This window comes from Macadamia integrifolia, chromosome 1, assembly GCF_013358625.1.
Source record: "Macadamia integrifolia cultivar HAES 741 chromosome 1, SCU_Mint_v3, whole genome shotgun sequence".
NCBI classification, from domain to species: domain Eukaryota; kingdom Viridiplantae; phylum Streptophyta; class Magnoliopsida; order Proteales; family Proteaceae; genus Macadamia; species Macadamia integrifolia.
Genome location: NC_056557.1, coordinates 26363064 through 26387050, shown reverse-complemented (window position 1 = coordinate 26387050; position 23987 = coordinate 26363064). Strand labels below are relative to the sequence as shown.

Below are 23987 nucleotides of genomic sequence, written 5' to 3'. Positions count from 1 at the left end.
AGCCTTCTGCTGCTGCAAATAAATCTTTCGCCTCCATTGTTGGTTCTGATACCGAAGCTTCTGCAAAAGTGACCGTCTCAACTGATCAAATTCCACACAAATCTTATGCGAATGTGGTAGGCTCAAACATACCGATGGTGGATGAACTGCCCGACCCTGTTCATGCAGGGAATTCGACCAAGGTGATCATTCCCCAGGAGGCTTACGAGGATAGATTACTAAAATATCGATTTGCCCTGATAGGCAGAATCAATTTTCGTTTTCTTTCCCTGGATGATGTTCGCAGAGAAGCCCGTGAATTTTGGAAATTGAAAGGTAAAGTGAAGATGATACCAATGGGTAAGGGCTTCACGATCTTCCAATTTGAGTCTGAGCTTGACATGGCCCAGATGTGGAAGCGAAGCCCTGTGAAGATTGGAGGTCAACTCCTTCGATTTCAAAGATGGCGTCCAGATTTTAGCATCCATGAAAAATTGATCAATAAGGTCCTGGTTTGGGTGCGTTTTCCAGATCTTCCTCTGGAATATTGGCATGAAAAGGTATTATTGACAATGGCCAAGGCAGTAGGGAGGCCAGTTGGTCTCGATCAACGCACCAAGAGCGTTATATACGGAAATTATGCTCGTGTTCTAGTGGAAATGGAAGTGGGGGTTCCAAGGCTGGAGGAAATCCAAGTGGAACGCAAACAGCCTGGGACTCAAATTTTGTTCTGGTTCAAGCAGCAGTTGATATACGAGGATTCATTGGGCAAATGCGGTTTCTGCAAAAAACTGGGGCACCAAGTTCACGCCTGCCGAGAAAAGAAGGCCTATGACGAGCGGCAGAATGCTCGAGCCAATGCAGAGATACCAGGGGCGGTGTATGAAGAAGACAGAGTCAACTCGGGAACGAATAACTCACCGGTTTGCATCAACACTTCTTTGGAAAGAAGGGATCACGATCTTGTGATTTCAAATTCAAAAAGTGTGAACAATGATGGAGTACTGGTGGGAGCTTGTCCTCCTCTTAATTCTCTGCCTCAGTTACCAAATGTGGAAGAAGGTGAGATTTTAATTGATTTGAATTCTCCATCTCACAATTCAATTATTCCTATTTTGGAAAATCTGGAAACGGCTAAGGAGGGGGAGATTTTAAATAAGGAAGTTCATGATAGTGAGGAAATACAGTCTGAATCTTCTGATTCAGATAAGGAGGCGTTATTTTCTGATGATGAGGTGGGCCGGTCTGATGAGGAGTCTTCCTCTGAATCTGGGCAGGAATCAAACCGGGATATGGTTAAGGAAGGAGAACCGAACCAGTTGGGTTCAGTTTTAATCACTGGACCGTTGGAGCTTCAGCAGCAGGTGAGCAAGGCTATTGCATCCTCCTCTCAGGGTGGGGTGAGGACTTCTGCTCGTCACACAAGGACAGGGGTGTCCCTAGGTAGTTCTCGAGGAGGTCTGACAGGCAGGGGGGGTCGTGCAGTGATGAATAGGGAGTATACTGCCCCATTGCAGCTCCCTTTGAGTAGGAAGGAGATTGCTCGGATGGGAGTTCAAGTGGTCGACAAGGCAGCAGAGATAATTGAGAAAGGAATTGACGCAGGGGAGAAAAAGAAAAAGAAAAAGAAAGGTGGTGGTCAGACCTTGAGGTCGGACAAGTCTAATGGAACATCTTTTTAATTATGCGGATTTTCTATTGGAATATCCGAGGTGTTCGAAAGGCAGCGGCTTCTAGAGCGTTGCATATTTTTCTTCGTGATCACTCCCCTGATGTGGTGTGTATTGCAGAGCCCATGGTGGATTCTTTTTCTTTCCCTGATCGTTTTTTTAATCGACTGGGATTCATGTCTGAATTTATCCATAACTCCCGTCTTGATAAAGTGCCAAACCTCTGGGTAGTCTGGAAAAATTCTCTTGCGAGGCCTGTGGTGGTTCAGTCTTCAGAGCAGATGATTTCAGTTTCTATGCAATGGAATGGTCAGCAGGTTGTGGTTTCTGTGATTCATGCTTCGTGTTTCAGGGCAGAGCGTAGGAATCTTTGGGCGGAGATGGGCATTGTGGCTGCCCTGTTCTGTCCATGGGTTGTTTTGGGGGACTTTAATGCCACATTATATTCCCATGAGAAGAGGGGTCCTGGTAGATTCAATGTGGGTTCCGCGGCAGAGTTCCAGGCCATGGTGGATGCTTGTGATTTGATTAGCTCTCCTTCCCAAGGATCCAATTTTACCTGGACAAACAATAGATGTAGAGGACATGTGGCGGCAAGGCTTGACAGAAGTTTTTTCAATGCTCAATGGTTGGACGCTTTTGGTGATTGTGGTCAGAAGGTGCTCCATAGATCAATTTCAGATCATGCTCCAATCCTTTTTTCCTCAGCAGCGATTCCTAAGCCTCGAAATGCCCCTTTCAGACTTCATCGTTTTTGGATGAAAGAGGAATCCTTTGTGGACCTGGTGAGGGATGTGTGGTCTAGGGAGGTTAGGGGTGGGCCCATTGGCAGGCTGGCATATAAATTAAGGGCAGTTAAGGGTGCTCTAAAAGGGTGGGCAAGACAGACTTTCCCTAACTTGGATGTAGCTCTTAAAGATGCTACTGCAGAAGTGGAGGAAGTCCAGCGAACTATTGACCAGATAGGGATGTCTGATGAGTTATACTCCAGAGAAGCAGAGGCGAAATCTAAGCTCTTGAAAGCAGTGGAGATGCACGAAAAGCTTTGGGCTGAAAAAGCTCGCTGCAATTGGGCGAAACTTGGAGACCGTAACTCAAAATTTTTTCATCTATCGGTTAAGGTGCGACGTATAAAAAACAGCATTCGTTCTTTGAAAAAACAAGATGGTACAATGGTCTCTGAGCCGCTGCAGATGGCAGAATATGTGTCATTTTTTTTTGAAAATTTTCATAAAGCGGACCATTGCATAGATCATATGGAGCTGTTGCAGGTGATTCCTAATGAGGTGAATAGGGAGGACTCTTCCATATTAGAAGCTATTCCTGCCAAAGAAGAGATTAAGAAGGTGGTATGGGGGTTGGATCCAGATAGCTCTCCTGGTCCTGATGGGTTCCCAGGTGCTTTCTTTATACAGTGTTGGGAGATAGTGGGTGACGATTTTTGTGGGGCTGTGATTGCTTTCTTCCGCGGTGGGAAGCTTCCGAATGGGGTAAATAACAGTTTTGTGACGCTAATTCCAAAGGTGGAGGGAGCGATCTCTCTGGATAAATTTCGCCCCATCTGCATGGCAAACTTTTTCTGTAAAGTCCTATCAAAGATCATGGCTGAGAGGTTATCTTGCCCTCTTCCTCGATTGATGTCAGATGAGCAAGGGGCGTTCCAGAAAGGTAAGATTATTTCATCTAATATTGGATTAGCCTCTGAGCTTGCTAATTTATTACATACATCTGTCAGAGGGGGTGGCATGGGTATTAAGATTGACGTGCAGAAAGCCTATGACACATTGTCATGGGATTTTCTTTTTGCAGTCTTGAAAAAATTTGGCTTTTCGGATGTTTGGTTAGCTTGGATTCATGAAATTTTGGTTTCTTCTAGAATTTCAGTTTTATTGAATGGTGGTCCAGTGGGTTTCTTTGGAGTTGAGAAAGGTTTGCGACAAGGGGATCCGCTATCTCCTATGCTTTTTATTTTGGCAGAAGAAGTGTTGTGCAGGGGTCTAAATGGTCTATTAAAGGAAGGAAAACTGAAGGCGCTCCCTGGTCCTAGAGGTGCTACTGTCCCCAGTCATCTGCTTTTCGCGGATGATATTTTTATCTTCATGAACGCAGGAGCAAAACATGTTAGATGTCTGAGAGAATTCTTGATTAATTACCAAGAATTTTCTGGCCAAAAAATAAGCTTGGAGAAGAGTAAGGTTTTTTTTGGCAAAGTCGCCCCTCACAGGAAGAGGTATATTTCTGATCTGTTGGGTATCCCAATTTGCTCTCTTCCGACGAGGTACCTTGGGGTTGAGATCTTCAAGGGCGCTGTCAAGAAGGATTGGATGCTTCCTCTTATGGATAAAATTAAATCTCGTTTACAGGGATGGCAAGGCAAACTCCTTTCAATGGCTGGTCGTGCAGAGCTCATTCGGTCTGTGATCTTAGGTATGCCTATTCATAATTTTTCCATTTATTGGTGGCCTGAATCGGTGATTAAAACGGTGGAACGATGGATTAGGAATTTTCTATGGTCTGGGGATATTTCCACAGTGAAGAAAATCACTGTGAAATGGGAAGAGATATGCCGACCTAAGGAGGAAGGGGGTTTAGGTATCAGGCGACTGAGGGATGTCAACTGTGCAGTGATTAGCAAACTTGTGTGGCAAATGAAGCATGAAGAATCTGCTTTTAGTTCCTTTTTGCGGGCTAGATTTGTGAATGAAGGTGGAGACCTCAAGAAGGGTTATAGAGCATCTTCAGTGTTTAAAGGTATTGCGAAGATGTGGAATTTTGTATCTCTATCTGAGCGGTGGATGGTGGGTACAGGTGAGGACATTTTCTTTTGGAAGGATCGATGGATAGGTCCTTTGTCTATTGCTGAGCTCTCCCCCCTCCCTTTGTCCCATTTTTCCTATAGCAATTGCAGAGTGGTAGATTTTATTGAAGATGGTAAGTGGTGTTTTCCCCCTATTCAGTCTGAATTTTTAAAAGATACATTCAAAGCTATAGGGAATATATCTTTGCCACAGGGCCAGAAAGACCGATGTTGCTGGTCTCTATCCTCCTTAGGAGCTTTCTCCACTAAATCGGCCTGGGAAGCATTGAGAAAGGTTTCTCCTAAAGTGGGCTGGGAAAAAATGGTGTGGAGCTCGGTTTTGATCCCCCGCCAATCAGTTTTTGGCTGGAGACTTATACATGGAAAGCTTCCTTGTGATGACAAGGTAAAAAGAAAAGGAGTGATGCTCCCTTCTAGGTGTGAGGTGTGCAATAAGGCTGAGGAGTCTATAAATCACTTGTTCGTGAAATGTGATGGAGCTGTCTACATTTGGAGGGCGTTTGCTGAAGTCTTTGGTTTACATTGGTCCTATCAGGGGGATGATTTTTTAGCGCATGCTTCATGGTGGACTCAAAAGTCCAAATCCATTGGACTGTCTCAATTGTGGATGGCTGGTTTGATTCTGGTTCCATACTTTATTTGGATGGAAAGGAATTCGAGAAGATTTAGGGGTCTCCATCGATCTTATGGTCAAGTCTTTCATACAATAATAGAGGAGATTAGAAGACGTGGCCCAGGAAAAAATGACAGAATAAAATCTCGACTTGATTCTGAGAGATGCTTGAAGCTTAATATAGAGGTGCCAAGAAGGAAGACTAAAGGGGTCCAAGAAGTTTTCTGGCTGCCTCCGATGGATGGATGGTGGAAGCTAAATTGTGATGGCTCGTCCTTGGGTAATCCAGGGAATGCTGGAGCAGGTGGCATTATAAGGAACAGCAAGTGCCAGATTGTAGCGATTTATAGCTCCTATTTAGGAATAGCTTCAAATTTCCATGCTGAATTTAACGCTTTAATTGAAGGAATTGAGAGAGCTAGAGAGCTGAATTGTGCATCTCTGTGGATTGAATGTGATTCGGGCGCTGTGGTGCTCATGTTTCAAAGGGGCTGGATCCCGTGGTTTGTTTGGCAAAGGTGGTCTTCCCTTATTTCTTATCTCAGTGGTATAAGATGGAAAATCACTCATTGTTATCGCGAGGCAAACCCTATTGCGGATTTCCTGGCGCAGATGGCTGCTAAGAAGGAAGCATCTACATCAGTGGTGGAATGGCCTCCTGAGGTGCTTGATTTCATGGCTGAGGATGCGATGGGCATATCGCGATTCAGATTTTATTAGTTTTTTCTTTTTCTGTTTTTTGGCCTAGCACCTATCTTTCCGCTGATGGCAATGCCGTAGGTGGGGGTGGGTTCTAGGTGGGGTGATTTCTGTTTTTTTTTTGTTTTTCTCTGGATCCTCTTTTTTTGGATCTTCTTTGTACAGTTTCTTCTTTTTTTCCCTTTTCTCTTAATATACATGACCCTTTAGCGAAAAAAGTATGCGGCTGCCCACCACAAGCGTCGACCCATTCTTGCCATTAAAGACGATTCTGGTTGGACTTATCCTCCACGAGGCCAACTCTCTCTGAGAAAAGCTCCCAACTCTCCTCCTTCGTAAGTGATCGCAAATAAAAAGGAGGCCTACTTGGCCTCGCATGTAAAGCCACTTCATCGTGGCGAGTGGTGAAAATTATCCTACTTCCACCAGCACCAGCAGAATTGGGTTTTGTGTTGGGGAAGAGCATATGAATGTCAGCCCAGAATTGAGTTTTGCAAATATTATCAAAAAGAATAAGGTACCTGCTGTTGGGAGTAGTCTTGAGAAGCTTGTAGGTTTGAAAGGCCAAACCTTTGAGGCTCGTAATCTCCTTTCTCTCATCGTATGCTGCAGCAGCAGCGGAGGCGGCAGCGGGGGCTGCTGTAATAGGCTTTATCTGCTCTATGATGACATGCAACAATTCTTCCAACTTGTAGTCGCTAGATACGTAAATCCATGAACGACAAGAAAAGTGTCCCACAACGGTTGGATGATTATAAACTTGTCGAGCAAGAGTTGTCTTCCCTATGCCTCCAGGCCCAACGATGGGAATGACGCTACGACGCCGTTGAGTATTCTCCTGATCATCCTCCTTGAGCAGCAGCAGATCTATCATCTTTTTTTACCTCATCTTCCGGGACTACTAACTTATCATCAATTGGTGGTCCCCTCTTTGATGATGATGATGAGGAAGTGCCAGAAGTAGATGACTTTGTGAACTCATGGAACCACACATGCAATCCCTTGAGCTTCTCCATCATTCCCTTAATTTGGCTTTGAAATTCTTGAGCTTTACCAGGCAAGCTGGAATTTCTGCTTCTTACAGTGTTCAGATATGAATCCGTAACATCTTCAGCCTCATGGACTAGGGTCATGGAATCCATGGCCTTCTTTCTATATACCGTTAAGTCTTCGCTTTGCTTTCTCTCAACGACTTCCGTTGGAAAGGACGTTAGCCGCGTTAACATCCAATGCAGCGACCAGAGTTGATCTTCAACTTCGTGGAGAGAATCAACCTCTTCTAACAGCATGTATTCCAGTTTATTCAAGAAAGGAGCGATTTCAGTGTCAGCCATCTGCTCTTTCCCTTTAACTATTGCCGTTGTTTCATCTATTCTTTCAGGTAGATACCATGAAGTGTTCTCTGAAAATGGCTGTATGTGCAACTATACCTCAAAGCAATCCAATGGAAGATTACTCACGGGTAAGCAAACCTAATTGCTTAATTCTTGGCAAAAGCTGCAGCAAAAGATATGATTCGAGTAATGGATTATTTCCACTTTACTTTAATGCATTTAAAGTAAACTACTTTAAGTTTGCACGCCAAAAAAGGAAGATGGATTGGGTATTCTTTAATACCTCACCCCCAAAATTATCCCCATCTAATTGGATCTGGATCCTCTCCCTGAGCCGTGATTGCCAAGGTCAACCTATAACTATCTGATATGTGTCTAGATAACTATGGACAAGACCTAAACGATCACCACTCAAGAGAGGATCTCGATTCCTTTTAATTACCCACGGGAGACAAAGAGGAAGGTGGGCTGGATCCACCTATCCCCTCACCTTCCCCATTTATTCATAAGAAACAAAAAGAAAAAGAAAAGAAAAGAGAGATTGATGTGTGTGTGAGAGAGTGACTAAGGAGAAGACAAAAGAGAGAAAGTGGGGAAGGACGAAGAAAGAAGAAGAAGAGGGGTGGGATTTCTTTCAGGTGAGAGAGACAGAGAGAGAGAGAGGGGAAAGTGAGGTGGGACCTACATGTCCCCACTCCACACCCCCTCACCTATTAGCTAAGATTATGTCGGGGCTATAAGGAAGTAGTGAAAAGAAAGAAAGAAAAGGAAGAAAGCAAAGAGAGAAGGGAAAGAAGAGATAGAAGAGATAGAAGAGAAGAAGAAAGATAGAGACCGAGAGAGGGAGATGAGAAACCAAGAACCAGAGAAGGGGGATGAGGAGCCAGAATATGGAGAAGATTTGTGTATGGGTAGATGCATCCCAAACTAAGTGGACCTTGCCATGATTCATCTGTTATGCATGAATTTCCTATAGTATGTATGTATACTATGAACAGTTTTAAGTATAGTTTTCATGTATGAAAAGGGCAACAGTCTGACAAAGGCTTTTCCAACAAAGGGACTAGAAAGGATAATGGGTTCTTCTAATGTCCACCCTGCTAGTATGGGATAGTAGGGGAGAATCACTAAGGACTCCATCAATATCTCGCTCCACCCGATTGTTGAAATTGACAATGACGACTGGATGCAAGTTTATGCAAATGATTTATGATGATTTCTATGAATGGGGAATGGACATAAATGCCAAGAAACAAGGGCATAAGACCCAGGTCAAGACACTATCCCAAATCCTTTGAGCTGAGGACCAAAAAAAGGGCAAGGACTTGGGACAAGTCAATAAACTATCCAGTGAGGCGACATGGCCAAGTCAAGGAGTTTATTTTATCATGTTTAGAAAGATTGTGTTATGTATGTATGAGAAAAGTATGACAATATAAATATATGTACTATTGTACTATCTGTGATTATAACATGTTCCATCTTACTAAGTTAATTCCCTTTAGCTCACCCCGCTACAATTTTATGTGTTACATATCAGGTGTGGCTTGGTTCAGAGAATAGATCAATTGAGAAATTATGGAATGCATTTTTTTTAATTAAATGTATTTTATTGTATTTTGTACACAGGGTACATGATGTGTATAATTGAATTATGGAGATTTAATTTATACATTTGAGTTGTAGTGATATTTTATGTATATTTAGTGTAATTGAATCAAAGTGCTCAGCAGGAGTGTGGAGGGCCCTGTGACTAGTAGGGTGAACAATAGAGGTGGGCCCATGATAATTTGATGAAATTTTTGAGGTTCTGTTGATCGGTCATTTTTATGTCGTTATTAACAGTGTCCCATGAGGGCCTGCAACCATATCTCACTCGGATTTGGGGGTGTTACATATTCGTAGGTTAAGGGAAGTGAGTTTTGCTATGCTTTCGAAGCTGACTTGGTTTATTAAATCCGATGACTAAGCCATTGCTTCCTTTTTGAGAAAGTGTTATCTTACTATGAAGGGTGATCCTAAGTGACGTGTTTTTCTTCTAATATGAGGTCAGGGATTAGAAAAGTTTAGGAATTTTTGAACATGCAAAAGAGATGGGTGGTTGAAAATGGAAATTCGATAAATTTTTGGAAGGACCGATGGTTGTCAAATTCTAAAATTAACAAGATTAGCTCGGTATCTACTGTCTTGAATGGCCATCTGATTGCAAAAGTGGTTGATTTCCTACTAGACAGTGAATGTGCTGCAGGATGTTAAGTCTAGAGAAATGAAGGAGATTTTTTCTCAAATAAGGGACTTTCCAATTCCTTCGATGTGTTAGGAAAATGAGAGGGTTCGGTCTCTCACTCAGTCAAGTTATTTCTCTGTTCGGTCAGCCTAGGAAGGGATTCACCTTAAAAATCCTATTATGGGATGGGCGAGTATTGTGGAGCAGAAGGGGATCACTCATTCTTAATAATATCTCACTGCTACTCATTCTAGGGAAATGAAGGAGATTTGTGCTTGGAGACACCTAATTTTGTCTCTCCCCCTCCCCAAGATGAATTCTTGAAGGAGAAGACGAGGATAGTATGCTCTTTTTAGCGAAGGAATAGGATTTTCGACAAAAGCACAATCAAACCTAGTCAAACCCTAGCTACCCCTAACTTAAACCCACTGTGCATGAACTCATGAAGTACGGTTGAGCATAAAAGGGGTTGGAATCCAAACACGATATTGTTTAATGATGCAGGGAGAGTTATCGAAAGTGGTCGTTGATTCCCTTTGCGCAAATATGAAAATTGAGCCAAACATGAGCTCAATTTCTTTATCATTGGATAATATTTAGAAATATGGTTTTGTCAATATCTCACGTGTGAAAATCGAATGCCTAGATATGTTGCAGTTCTGTCCCGAACTTTGAATCTGTTTGAACCAAATCAAACATATTTGAACCAATTATATCAGACCTACATGAACCAATCAAACCAAACTAAATCAACCCATTTGAACCAATCGAACCCAGACTTGCCGATATCAGTTGGACCTAGTTAAGCCATGAAGGCTTACATGGAATTGCTAAGAGAAGCAAATCCGAATGGCCAAATCCATGTAAGCCTAACCCAGAATACCGTTGGTAAATCCCTATAAATAGTAACCAATCAATTACTTCTTCTCTTGCAAATTCACTATGTGAGAAATCACATTGCCTTTAAGACAAAAACTAGAGTTCCAGTGCAGAAGCCCAACCGAGATCATGAAGCCAGCAACTGATTCCAAAGTTGTGGTTTGGAAGCTCTGTCTAAATACCCGAAGTTGGTATCATCCATTTCCAATCTAGTGCGGAAGCTCTGCCCGAGTTCCTTAACTCTATCCATTTTCAAAACCTAGTGTGGAAGCCTTGTGTGAATTCCCAAAGCCAAGAACTACTAAACCTTAGAGCAGAAGCTCTGCCAAAATCTTGTCGAGTTGCCTGTAGATTCGACTCTTCCAAGAAAGTGAGAAAAAAACTAAGTCTTTGTCCTTGAGTTGGGGTAGTTTCCGGAAAAACACACATGAAGTGAAGGAATCTTTTCCTAGTACAGGTAAGATTTCCCATTAGCACGACGTAGATATCATCATCTCATGCATTTTTTTATGTTCTCATCACAAAAATGAAAGCTTATTTTTTTTATTATTAATTTTTTATTTTTTATTTTAATTTTATATGTTATGGTATGTTTTAGTATATAAAAACAACAATAAAAAACTCAGCCTTATCCTAACTTAATGGGATTGGCTACATGGATCCATAAAAATGATCATTCCATGTGATAGATCACATAAAATGATAGCTTAGTTTCATTATTTCATGTGATATTTTATGTTGTTTTTCGCTAGAAGTACCAACTTGAATTAAAGAAAATGAATAAAAAAATAAACATACGTCATAGAACTGAAGAGCATGATACCTCCACCTTCCGCATTGCCATCAGCAAGGGTGTTTAACAGCAACTAAGAAAACTGATACCTAGGTCTAGAAAGAGCACTTCCTCCTTAATATGATATGGGAGACTTGGATTATTCTCTGAAATGCCTGATTTTGCTGTTGACTTAGCAAGGTAATCAGCAACGATGTTAGCTTCTGTAAAACAATGAGTTACCTTCCACGAGATGGACTGTAGGTAAGGATAGACTGCATACCATTCTACATTACAAACCAAGGATGTTATTTGCCTGAATTGCTGCGACTACCGCCTTTGAGTCTGTCTCAATCCACAGAGCCCAAATTTTTCTAATTTTTGCCTTCCAAGTATCCTCCACAAGCCCTTTGAATTCTGCTGCATAATTTGATTGCGTTCCTAGAAAGGCATTGAAAGCTTCAACTATGACTCCATTATGATCTCGTAGGATGCTTGTTGTTCCAGTCCGCCCTGGATTACCCAATGAACAACCATCTACATTCAACCCATACCATCCATACTTGGGGGCGCACTAATGAACTTCGAGAACAAAAGCTTTTTTCTTTAGGAGACACTGCAATACCAGATTTCTGCAGTACACAAGGTCGTTGACACATCTAACAACTCCTGTCAAATCCAGCCTGCTTCCTTCACTTCAATGAGAATTCTATGAAAGACATAACTAGGAAGTTTAGCACCATTGCCATGTCTCTAAATGCTGTCCGCCACCCAAGGATCCTTCAGAGAGAGTGTGACCTTTCCTCTTCCTTTTGATATTTTCTGTTTTAAGTACATAGAATAGTAGTTTATTTTATCATTTAATGTGATAGTTTACAGTTTCATATGTCATTTCATTCATATAAATGATAGCTTATCTATGATTTGAGCATGTTCAAGCAAATATGGCATGCAAGTTGTCCTAGGATTGTGAAAATTCTCGGGGGAAAACATTCAAAATATCAAACATTTGGTAGAAAGATCGGAAATTTTTGGGCGAGTTGGGTGCCTAGCATCTTCCCACTCTTGTAATTTGATACATACCCGAATTTCTATGAACAAACCATTTATGAATTCAAAACTGATTTGATGTCTTAATCGAAATCAACCCCCAATCCGAGCTTGGTTGCCTAACTGGTATTGAGCTCCCCAACAGAGTTCTAGACCTTCAAATCCTAGGTGGCGACTCCGAAAATTAATATTTTCCCATCCCCTTTATGTCAGCAAGAAGATTGAAAACATTATCTCCCGAAAGAGGCAGTGAGAGATTAAAAGAGGAAGATNGTGCGACGTATAAAAAACAGCATTCGTGCTTTGAAAAAACAAGATGGTACAATGGTCTCTGAGCCGCTGCAGATGGCAGAATATGTGTCATTTTTTTTTGAAAATTTTCATAAAGCGGACGATTGCATAGATCATATGGAGCTGTTGCAGGTGATTCCTAATGAGGTGAATAGGGAGGACACTTCCATATTAGAAGCTATTCCTGCCAAAGAAGAGATTAAGAAGGTGGTATGGGGGTTGGATCCAGATAGCTCTCCTGGTCCTGATGGGTTCCCAGGTGCTTTCTTTATACAGTGTTGGGAGATAGTGGGTGACGATTTTTGTGGGGCTGTGATTGCTTTCTTCCGCGGTGGGAAGCTTCCGAATGGGGTAAATAACAGTTTTGTGACGCTAATTCCAAAGGTGGAGGGAGCGATCTCTCTGGATAAATTTCGCCCCATCTGCATGGCAAACTTTTTCTGTAAAGTCCTATCAAAGATCATGGTTGAGAGGTTATCTTGCCTTCTTCCTCGATTGGTGTCAGATGAGCAAGGGGCGTTCCAGAAAGGTAAGATTATTTCATCTAATATTGGATTAGCCTCTGAGCTTGCTAATTTATTACATACATCTGTCAGAGGGGGTGGCATGGGTATTAAGATTGACGTGCAGAAAGCCTATGACACATTGTCATGGGATTTTCTTTTTGCAGTCTTGAAAAAATTTGGCTTTTCGGATGTTTGGTTAGCTTGGATTCTTGAAATTTTGGTTTCTTCTAGAATTTCAGTTTTATTGAATGGTGGTCCAATGGGTTTCTTTGGAGTTGAGAAAGGTTTGCGACAAGGGGATCCGCTATCTCCTATGCTTTTTATTTTGGCAGAAGAAGTGTTGTGCAGGGGTCTAAATGGTCTATTAAAGGAAGGAAAACTGAAGGCGCTCCCTGGTCCTAGAGGTGCTACTGTCCCCAGTCATCTGCTTTTCGCGGATGATATTTTTATCTTCATGAACGCAGGAGCAAAACATGTTAGATGTCTGAGAGAATTCTTGATTAATTACCAAGAATTTTCTGGCCAAAAAATAAGCTTGGAGAAGAGTAAGGTTTTTTTTGGCAAAGTCGTCCCTCACAGGAAGAGGTATATTTCTGATCTGCTGGGTATCCCAATTTGCTCTCTTCCGACGAGGTACCTTGGGGTTGAGATCTTCAAGGGCGCTGTCAAGAAGGATAGGATGCTTCCTCTTATGGATAAAATAAAATCTCGTTTACAGGGATGGCAAGGCAAACTCCTTTCAATGGCTGGTCGTGCAGAGCTCATTCGGTCTGTGATCTTAGGTATGCCTATTCATAATTTTTCCATTTATTGGTGGCCTGAATCGGTGATTAAAACGGTGGAACGATGGATTAGGAATTTCCTATGGTCTGGGGATATTTCCACAGTGAAGAAAATCACTGTGAAATGGGAAGAGATATGCCGACCTAAGGAGGAAGGGGGTTTAGGTATCAGGCGTCTGAGGGATGTCAACTGTGCAGTGATTAGCAAACTTGTGTGGCAAATGAAGCATGAAGAATCTGCTTTATGTTCCTTTTTGAGGGCTAGATTTGTGAATGAAGGTGGAGACCTCAAGAAGGGTTATAGAGCATCTTCAGTGTTTAAAGGTATTGCGAAGATGTGGAATTTTGTATCTCTATCTGAGCGGTGGATGGTGGGTACAGGTGAGGACATTTTCTTTTGGAAGGATCGATGGATAGGTCCTTTGTCTATTGCTGAGCTCTCCCCCCTCCCTTTGTCCCATTTTTCCTATAGCAATTGCAGAGTGGTAGATTTTATTGAAGATGGTAAGTGGTGTTTTCCCCCTATTCAGTCTGAATTTTTAAAAGATATATTCAAAGCTATAGGGAATATATCTTTGCCACAGGGTCAGAAAGACCGATGCTGCTGGTCTCTATCCTCCTTAGGAGCTTTCTCCACTAAATCGGCCTGGGAAGCATTGAGAAAGGTTTCTCCTAAAGTGGGCTGGGCAAAATGGTGTGGAGCTCGGTTTTGATCCCCCGCCAATCAGTTTTTGGCTGGAGACTTATACATGGAAAGCTTCCTTGTGATGACAAGGTAAAAAGAAAAGGAGTGCTGCTCCCTTCTAGGTGTGAGGTGTGCAATAAGGCTGAGGAGTCTATAAATCATTTGTTCGTGAAATGTGATGGAGCTGTCTACATTTGGAGGGCGTTTGCTGAAGTCTTTGGTTTTCATTGGTCCTATCAGGGGGATGATTTTTTAGCGCATGCTTCATGGTGGACTCAAAAATCCAAATCCATTGGACTGTCTCAATTGTGGATGGCTGGTTTGATTCTTGTTCCATACTTTATTTGGATGGAAAGGAATTCGAGAAGATTTAGGGGTCTCCATCGATCTTATGGTCAAGTCTTTCATACAATAATAGAGGAGATTAGAAGACGTGGCCCAGGAAAAAATGACAGAATAAAATCTCGACTAGATTCTGAGAGGTGCTTGAAGCTTAATATAGAGGTGCCAAGAAGGAAGACTAAAGGGGTCCAAGAAATTTTCTGGCTGCCTCCGATGGATGGATGGTGGAAGCTAAATTGTGATGGCTCGTCCTTGGGTAATCCAGGGAATGCTGGAGCAGGTGGCATTATAAGGAACAGCAAGTGCCAGATTGTAGCGATTTATAGCTCCTATTTAGGAATAGCTTCAAATTTCCATGCCGAATTTCAAGCTTTAATTGAAGGAATTGAGAGAGCTAGAGAACTGAATTGTGCATCTCTGTGGATTGAATGTGATTCGGGCGCTGTGGTGCTCATGTTTCAAAGGGGCTGGATCCCGTGGTTTGTTTGGCAAAGGTGGTCTTCCCTTATTTCTTATCTCAGTGGTATAAGATGGAAAATCACTCATTGTTATCGAGAGGCAAACCCTATTGCGGATTTCCTGGCGCAGATGGCTGCTAAGAAGGAAGCATCTACATCAGTGGTGGAATGGCCTCCTGAGGTGCTTGATTTCATGGCTGAGGATGCGATGGGCATATCGCGATTCAGATTTTATTAGTTTTTTCTTTTTCTGTTTTTTTTTGGCCGAGCACCTATCCTTCCGCTGATGGCAATGCCGTAGGTGGGGGTGGGTTCTAGGTGGGGTGATTTCTGGTTTTTTTGTTTTTCTCTGGATCCTCTTTTTTTGGATCTTCTTTGTACAGTGTTTTCTTTTTTCCCTTTTCTCTTAATATACATGACCCTTTAGCAAAAAAAGAATAGATGTTTGCATAGGCATATGTATAAAGGTGGTGATTTAAACCTCATTTCCTTTCACGTCAATCCTAGAAAAAGTTTAGCAACAAAAAAAAAATCCTGAGAAAGGAAAAATAATTTTTTTTCCCAAATTAGCCTCACAACTCAATTTGTACTTGGATCCATTGTGGATCCTTGATTTTAAAGAGGCTGAAGGGGTCTATCCAGTGTTGCTATAAATGTGTTGAGTTGAATCTTTCAAGTTATTTCTTCTAACCTTTTTTAATCTTATATTAAGAATTCATGGTACTGCATCTCTCTTGAATTTTTGCAGGTCAATATTCACCAGGTTTTCTACTAAATCAATTGGATTATATATTGAGAAAGATGAGGCCTATACTTGAAAATCCTGAAGAAATGGGAATTGGGGATATCACCCTCATTTCTTCCTCACTTCTACAGGTGCTACAGAGGCTAGAGATGTCCCTGACCATGCTAAGAGATGCAGAGCTTCATAAATTGGGAGATCCATCAAAACATGAGTTTCTTGAACATCAACCTCTATTTGAAGGTCTAGGGAATATATTGGAGGCCATTGCTTCATGTGTTTCAGAAGCAACACCTTTGATTCAACTACCACTGCAAGGTCATGAAAGAGATGTGGCACTTGATATCATAAACTCAATCTATGATAATTCAGTTGCACTAAGCAACATCTCCTTGCTATTTGAAACTATTGAAATGGCAGGGCGACCACATGAGGATCCACTTCTTTCCGTTCATACTTATCATGAGATTGTACAGCCTAAGCCTGGAATAGATCAAGTGTCATCCATGGACACCAAGATTACTGAAGGATCAATTTCTGAAGCTTCTAATACCTCAGAGGTATGTAAAAGCTTTCACAATCTACCTCAACATCTAAAGAGATGTGTTATCTACACTTGCATTCTATTTCTTGGAGATTATGAATTTGAGGAGGATACATTGATCCAGTTATGGATTTCCGTGGGTTTTATACGGACGGGACAAGAGCAACTAATGGAGAGAGGTCGAATATACTTCCAAGAGCTTCACAGACTTTCTATTTTTCAAATGTCATCTATTGTTTGTGAAAATTATGAGTCAACATACAGAGTTCATAAGGATGTCTATGAGCTAATAAAACAATATTGTCCAAATGAATATTCTATGATGGATGAAGGTGAAACAGATAAGATTTCTCCAGTGACTTTGCATTCCATGTTGTTGCTTGATGACAAAATTTGCAAAAGCTTTGATATGAAAATATTTGAAAGGTTTCATGAAGCAGAGTTGTTACGCACACTTAAATTGCGGATTGAGTTTGGAAGCTCCATCAAGCACATTCCTCACAATTTGTTTGTGAAATTGAAATTCTTACGAGTGTTGGATTTGAGTTCTACAAAAATCAAGGAGTTGCCAACCTCTGTTTGCAAATTGAGACATTTACGATACCTTGACGTCTCTAGCACTCGAATGAGAAAGTTGCCGGAATCACTGAGTAAACTCTATAATCTAGAAACATTGAAGCTTAGAAATTGCTCAGACCTTGTTGTATTACCCAATGAAATGAGTAAGCTCATCCATCTTCAGTATCTCAATCTGGATGGAGTGCATCAATTGACTTCCATGCCTCCAAGAATGGGGCAGTTAACTAATCTACAAACACTGAGCATATTCGTTGTGGGAAGACAGGAAGGATTTCGGATTGAAGAGCTGAAATATATGAAGAAGCTTAGAGGGTCACTTTGCATAGCAAAGATGGAGAATGTTACCAAAGATCAGGCTAATGAAGCTCAATTAGGTGACAAAGTTGCAATTAACAAATTGGAGTTCCAATGGAGTTCATCACAACGTAATGGTGAGATGGAATTTATTCTTATTGAGCCTCATCTTTCAATTGAGCAGTTAAAGATAACAAGGTATGGTGCTGAGAGCTTTCCAAACTGGTTGTCTTCGGAAAAATTCTATAGACTTACAGTTATCAACCTAAGAAACTGCAATTGCACCTATCTTCCGGATCTTGGAAGACTCCCTTCCCTCAAGTCATTGTACATGCATGAAATGCATTTATTGAAAGAGATCAGTGTTAGATCAAACACCAAGAAACACGAATAAAGAGAGACAATAGATCCGTACGACACAGAGATTTAACGAGGTTCACACACCAGGGTGGTGTGCTACGTCCTCGGGCGAAGAAGAAGATGATTCACTATACAGAAGAAGGATTACACCCTAGCAGCGGCGAGGAAGAACTCGCCCTGAAACCCTAGCTTCGTGAAAACCCTAGAATACAATGACTCTCAACAAGCAACAGTACATTATATATATATACGCTAAATAGCGGTTCGACCCATCGGGTCGCGATCGATCCGGTCGAACCATACCGCGGGGGCTACGCCCCCGCACACCCATACGAGATACGAGATCAGTGATGGGCTCCGGGCTTGGGCCTATCGGCCCAAGCCCTCTGCTTCCATCACAGATCTCAGAAAAATTCCCATTCGGGTCGCCACCAAAATATGTCGGATCGGGTCAATCTTCAAAACGGGTCAAGAATTCGAGACAAACTTAACAATCAGCCATGAGTTTTATGGTGCTTTCTTGAAATTAGAGGCACTAAAATTTGATGGAATGCCCTGTTTGGAGAAATGGACAGCAATCAAGGAATATGACATGCCTAGTCTTCGTGACCTTACTATCATCGACTGCCCAAACCTGGTCACTCTTCCAGAGTTCATGAAGCTCAAGTCTCTTAAAAATTTGAGAATTATACTTTGCCCGGAAATCCAAGCTTTCCCAGGAGAAAGGCTGCCAGAAAGTCTTCAATCATTGACTATTATGGAATGTGTGAAACTTGAAGAACAATGTCAGAAGGGAAAAGGCAAAGAATGGTTCAAGATAGCAGGCATTCCTGAAATATTGATCGAGTACCAACAGATATCTGGATCAGAAACTAGTGAAAATCCAATCACAGGTAAATCTCAAATCCATTAGAAGCACATCTGAGCTCAATAGGGAGATTCATTCCTTACATTCCACTTTGGTTAGTGAAAAAGAATTCTACAACTACAAATTCCACCTAGTTTGCATCCATCTTTCACTCATTCTCTTCCTCTCTTATTACCTAAAATTTATCTCATTCTTACCACCCTTGCTATGCAGACCCAGTAACTGAGGACTAAAAGGAATCCAAATTTAGCAAAGGGACCTCTACAATTTTTATGAGGTAAGTCTGGTTGGCTTCTCTATCCTAATAATTTCCTTTTCTTTATACATATGGTTTCTGTTTTCACATCTTAAATGAGGAACTTGTAATTCTTTTCTACTCATTGTTTCAACAGGCTCTGTATTTTTGGTTTCTCTCCCCTAGCTAGCACATATAGCTATGATACTTTTCACACTAATTCTATGTAATCTGTTTCAACCTTTTGCATTTAGTGATATTACTTCCACCTCGGCTGAGAGACAAGGCGACATTGATCCAATGATGTATGAGGAAGCAACCTCATTACTAAAATCGTGGCTGTTCTCAAGAATAGATGAATGTGCAATTTGTCACTTGCCAAAGTAGATTGCTGCTGTTATTGCTGGGCAATTATTCTCTCGTGTGTTCGGACCCAAAAACAAAAACAAAAAATCTCTATTGTGTATTTTCTTTTTATATGTTTTTCCTTTTAGAATATTTGTGAGAGTGGTATTGTGTGTTCTACCAAAAAAAAAAAAAAAGAGTTGTATGTTTCCTTTAGAGAATATTTGGATTTTCTTGCATGTACATCTCTATGTGTGTTTCCTTTTCGAGACTATTTATGAGAGTAGTACTGAGTGTGAGATTCCTTTTAAAGTGGAAGTGGTGATGTTCAGTGTTGGGAATGGTAAGAGGTGCGAGTTGTAATTTTTTTTTTTTTTTGTTATAGTAAAGGAAGCTGCGTGTGATTGTCCTGTGGATGTAGGCCACCATGCCAAACCACGTAATTTCTGTGTCTTTCCATCTTCTTGTTATTTGTGCTTGTCATAATCTCTTGCTTTGGTTTCAAACAGGCCAATTGTCTGAGACAATTATCTTCTACATCGTGCTTATAGACTGCTATTGTCTTATATTTGATATGGTTTGTATGGCCAATTCTATGCTATGCGGATGATACACAGGGACTGGTTTAGCTTTGTTATATTAGAATTTCTTCTCTTTAATGAAAGTTAGTAAAGGGATTTAGTTTTGATTGCTTAGAATTTCTTCCGCTTGGTAGAAGATGGTGGATGTTCTCTCTTTCATGTGCGCTCGATTGGGTTCTCCAAGCTTTGGAAGAAATTTTTGGTGGCTTTTAGAGATGATTTGGTAGCATGTTGTTGGTGAGTGCATAGTTAGAAAAAATGGGAACGGCAAGAAAAGGAAAACAGATGGTACGTGTTTTAAATGTTGAAAAAAATACATACATTACAGTCAAACAAACGGTTATGGAAAAAAATGAAAAATGGACGATTCGGGTTTTAACGTGTATATTTCAAAAAAGGAGACCCAAAAAAAATAACAATATTACTCAAATAAATTGAGAAATTATTACATGAATACTTGCATCTAATGTTAAAAACAACTATTTTATCTAACATTAATGCATAATTTTGCCACAACACAATTTAAGTTCCAAGACATATGATCCAACATAAATTCTAAATTCACAACATATCAAAAAAATATCCAAGTGCTATTGAGTAATGTGATTTGGCTATGATGTTATTCATTGTTGCCAACGTAGCCAACGCACTGCCAAATTATCACGTGTTTAGTTGAAGTTGGAAATCATAACTTTAGACACTTTTTTGTAGATGCATCAGTTTGTAGCTCAATTTCGGGGTATGTGCATAGACTTAAGTTGAAGGTGATATCATGATAAATGTATCCCCTCGAGTTAGCTTTACGTTGGTGAAAGAATCAGGTCGATCGGAGTTCAGGAGAGAGATAAATGGTCAATTAAGTAAGGATAATTGTATTAAAAAAAAAAAAAGTTTTATTTGGGAGACAAATGGCAAAACGCATGTAAAACGTTAAGAATGAGAACACCATTAGGTATCTTGGTGTCCCACTTATTGCTGGAAAATTATCTATGGCAGATTGTGCTCCCATTCTTGGTTTAATGCGGAAGAAGCTGGAGGGATGGAAGTCAAGGTTCCTGTCTTATGCTGGTCGTCTTCAATTGATATCCTCAGTATTGCAAGGATGCTATGTCTACTGGTCAGGCCTCTTCGGATTGCCGGGTAATGTGATATCTAAGATTGAATCTCTTTTTTCAAATTTCTTATGGTCAGGCCCTATGCTTAAAAGGAAGATACATTTCATATCTTGGGATGCGGTTTGTAAACCCAAGTCAGAGGGAGGACTTGGACTAAAGCGTATCAGAGATATGAATATTGCTGGGATTATGAAATTAATATGGTGGATTGCATCTCATAAAAAGAGCATATGGGTAGACTGGATATATAAGAGATATTTAAAAAATGATTCTATTTGGACTGTTAAGCAAGTAACTGATGCTTCATGGGTGTGGAGAAAGATAATCAAGTATAGAGGCCAAGTGGAACCCTATGTCTTACACCTTATAGGTGATGGTAGAAATACTAGATTATGGCTGGATAATTGGCATCCATTGGGAGTTCTCCTTAATAAATTTGGGGATAGAATACATCATGATGCTGCCTCAAATAGATTAGCAAAAGTTTGGGAGATTTTGAGGGATGGGAGATGGAATCCAGGACCAGCTATTACACTCCAACTTATGCAGACTTGGGGGGCCCTTCCTTCTTTAGAAAGGTTACACCATATGGATCATGACAAGGTGGTTTGGAAAGGGAACCCCAAGGGGAAGTTCACCACTAAGTCAGCATGGGAAATTAATAGAAGCGGGGGGAATAAGGTAAATTGGACTAACTCCATTTGGTTTAGTGGTAATATTCCAAGGCATTCTTTTACATCTTGGAGATGCCTTGTGGATGCTCTACCTACAAAAGAGAATCTGTTAAAAAGAAATGTTGGGGTGAATAGTAGCTGCATTTTTTGTTGGGCTGGTATTGAAAGTAGGGATCATCTTTTCTTTCAGTGCCAATTCACTTCCTCCATCTGGCGGAGCATTATGGCCTTATGCTCTCAAAATGGGATTCAATCTTTATCCATCGCCAGCATTGTTGTCTGGATGAAGCATGAGTTTTATGATGAAGATGACCTTAAGGTTGTTGGAAGGTTAGCCATATGTGCTACAATTCAGCATGTATGGCAGGAAAGGAATGCAAGAATATTTAAAAGAAAGGTAAGAACTAAGGACCAGATTGTATCTTGTATTATGGATGATGTGACAAATAGGGGTAAGGCTATTGGGTTCAAAGCTATTTGCAATAGTAGAAATCAGTTTTTGGTGAACAATTGGAGATTGGGTGTTACATGGACTAGTATATCCCCACGAACTTGTCAATGGGTACCTCCATCAGATAAAATGTGGGCACTCCATTGTGATGGTTCTCTAACACATGATAGGGCAGGTTATGGTGGAATTATAAGGGACAGTAGAGGACAACCGATTCTGGCTTTTGCAGGAAAGGGGGTAGTAAGGTCAGTTTTATATATGGAGCTCATGGCAATGCTAAAGGGGGTTGATTTATGTAAAAAATTGAATCTTTTACACATATCAGTTAGATCAGACTCAAAGGTAGCTGTGGATATCATAAATGGTCAGGTTGAAGGACCATGGGAAATCCAAACTCTTAAAAGCAAGATTCTACATTTGCTAAAGGAATTTGGAAGGAAAGAGATCATACATGTGTGGAGGGAGAGCAATAGTCCAGCTGACTTTATGGCTACATATGATACAGGAGATGGTGAAGCTAATATTCGCCCTGAAAATTTTCCTCAAGACTTGCAAAGTCTTGTGGACTTGGATGCCAGCCGCACTGTTTATTTTAAGAAGTAATGTAATGAAGAGATGATTGTATAATCTTTTACATGGCAGTTTGCAGGGCCTGTCCTGCTTGTTAAGGGATTTATCTACCCCTCTTTAGGTCTGTCTAAAGGGGGTGGGTGAGGTTGCCTTTTTTTGTAATTCTTTCTCTAATTCAATACATAAAGTTACTTATCAAAAAAAAAAATGAGAACACCATTTTAAATATGTTTTTGCTTACTAGGGGCATGTGAGGTAACCTTGTAAATCTTCAAATGCTTGTTATTTATTTTCTCAATCTTGTGATTGTCTCAAGTTTCGAGCATAAATATGAGAAATAAAAATTGTAATCCTTTGCTTTGATTTTTTAGTGGATTGCTCTTGGAGTTGACCCATGATTTTTCTCTTCACATAGAATGGTTTTCCACGTTAAATCTTGTATATGCTTTGGTTATGTTTGTTTCGTTTCCATTTCAATTTCTATTTTTTTGTTTACTTGCTTTTTTTATTCACACAAGTGGGAAGGTTATTCCGCATCTCTTCCCAATAATGGATTGGAAAGCGTCTCTTGGCATGGTGATGATGGCTGCTAATTCCGATAGACTTGGTCTAAGTCCCAGGAAGAGGTCACTTATTGGACTTGTCCCCATGAGATGCTTGAAATCATGTAATTCCCCTTCTCCCTCCCCCCACCCTTTTCACAGTCCTACCCCATGGCCGCCTTCTATTCTCTTATAGCTGGGATGCCAGCCTTGGCCACCCTCTTGGGCTTCCACCCTAGTGGCCTATGGGCCTTGGACAGCAACGACCCAAATAATAATAATCATTATTACAATGATTGTCAATGGCTCTAATAATATTATGAAATATTTATTTTGGAGAACTATCATCATTTCCCTTTCCACGCAGCAGTTCCTTCTTAAGGAAATATTATCACTCCTAATTGTTGTCCATGTTGGAACTCTATTTAAAGTGTAGACCTTCTTCTTCCTAGAAAGAATTTTTAAGAAATTATGGTCCAGACCTAGAGTTATTCTCTCATTTGTTAGAAAATGGAAGATAACTCATGAGCAATATAAAGTAAATTCTTTGCTAAGCATTTCTCTTGTTCCCTATTAAACACTATGAATCTAACGCACCAATATATAATCTAGGAGACATAAACTGTTAGTAAAACAAAACCCATAATATATGGTTGCAACATTAAGAACCTCTTTTACCAAAAGGAAAACCGATAAGAACCTCTTAGATATGGAGAACAATCAAAATCCGATGAAAACCTTGTCCTCAAATAATTAGCAGTACCTCATTCAAGAACCTCATGTGATCAAATCTAGTGTACACATAATAGATACAGTCACATTTGTGTCCCCAAATCAAAATTTATTTAAATATGGTTAAAAAAATTAAATAGTTTATATTATCACATTGAATCACAAGGGATAATAATTACAAGCATTTCTTTTTTAAGTATGAAAATTTCACTTCCCTTCCCTTTAAATTCCCCTTGCAACCAAGCGAAGC

General features: G+C 40.6%; 1 protein-coding gene across 1 annotated transcript; it reads left to right on the top strand.

The window, feature by feature from the left end:
• The first annotated feature begins 15820 nt into the window (after positions 1-15820).
• On the top strand, positions 15821-19515 carry LOC122075484 (putative disease resistance RPP13-like protein 1). The gene is made up of 4 exons (XM_042640525.1): positions 15821-17622; positions 18118-18517; positions 18706-18769; positions 18982-19515. The coding sequence occupies exons 1-3, from the start codon at positions 15907-15909 to the stop codon at positions 18723-18725; spliced, it is 2136 nt and encodes a 711-aa protein (XP_042496459.1). The 5' UTR covers positions 15821-15906; the 3' UTR covers positions 18726-18769; positions 18982-19515.
• Positions 19516-23987: the final 4472 nt, after the last annotated feature.

Excerpts from the sequence above, each read along its gene's own strand:
- LOC122075484 (XM_042640525.1), top strand. The coding sequence starts at position 15,907 with ATGAGGCCTATACTTGAAAATCCTGAAGAAATGGGAATTGGGGATATC. Across the intron at positions 17,623-18,117 it reads AAATGCATTTATTGAAAGAG|ATCAGCCATGAGTTTTATGG; the intron begins ATCAGTGTTAGA and ends ACAAACTTAACA. Across the intron at positions 18,518-18,705 it reads TAGTGAAAATCCAATCACAG|ACCCAGTAACTGAGGACTAA; the intron begins GTAAATCTCAAA and ends CTTGCTATGCAG.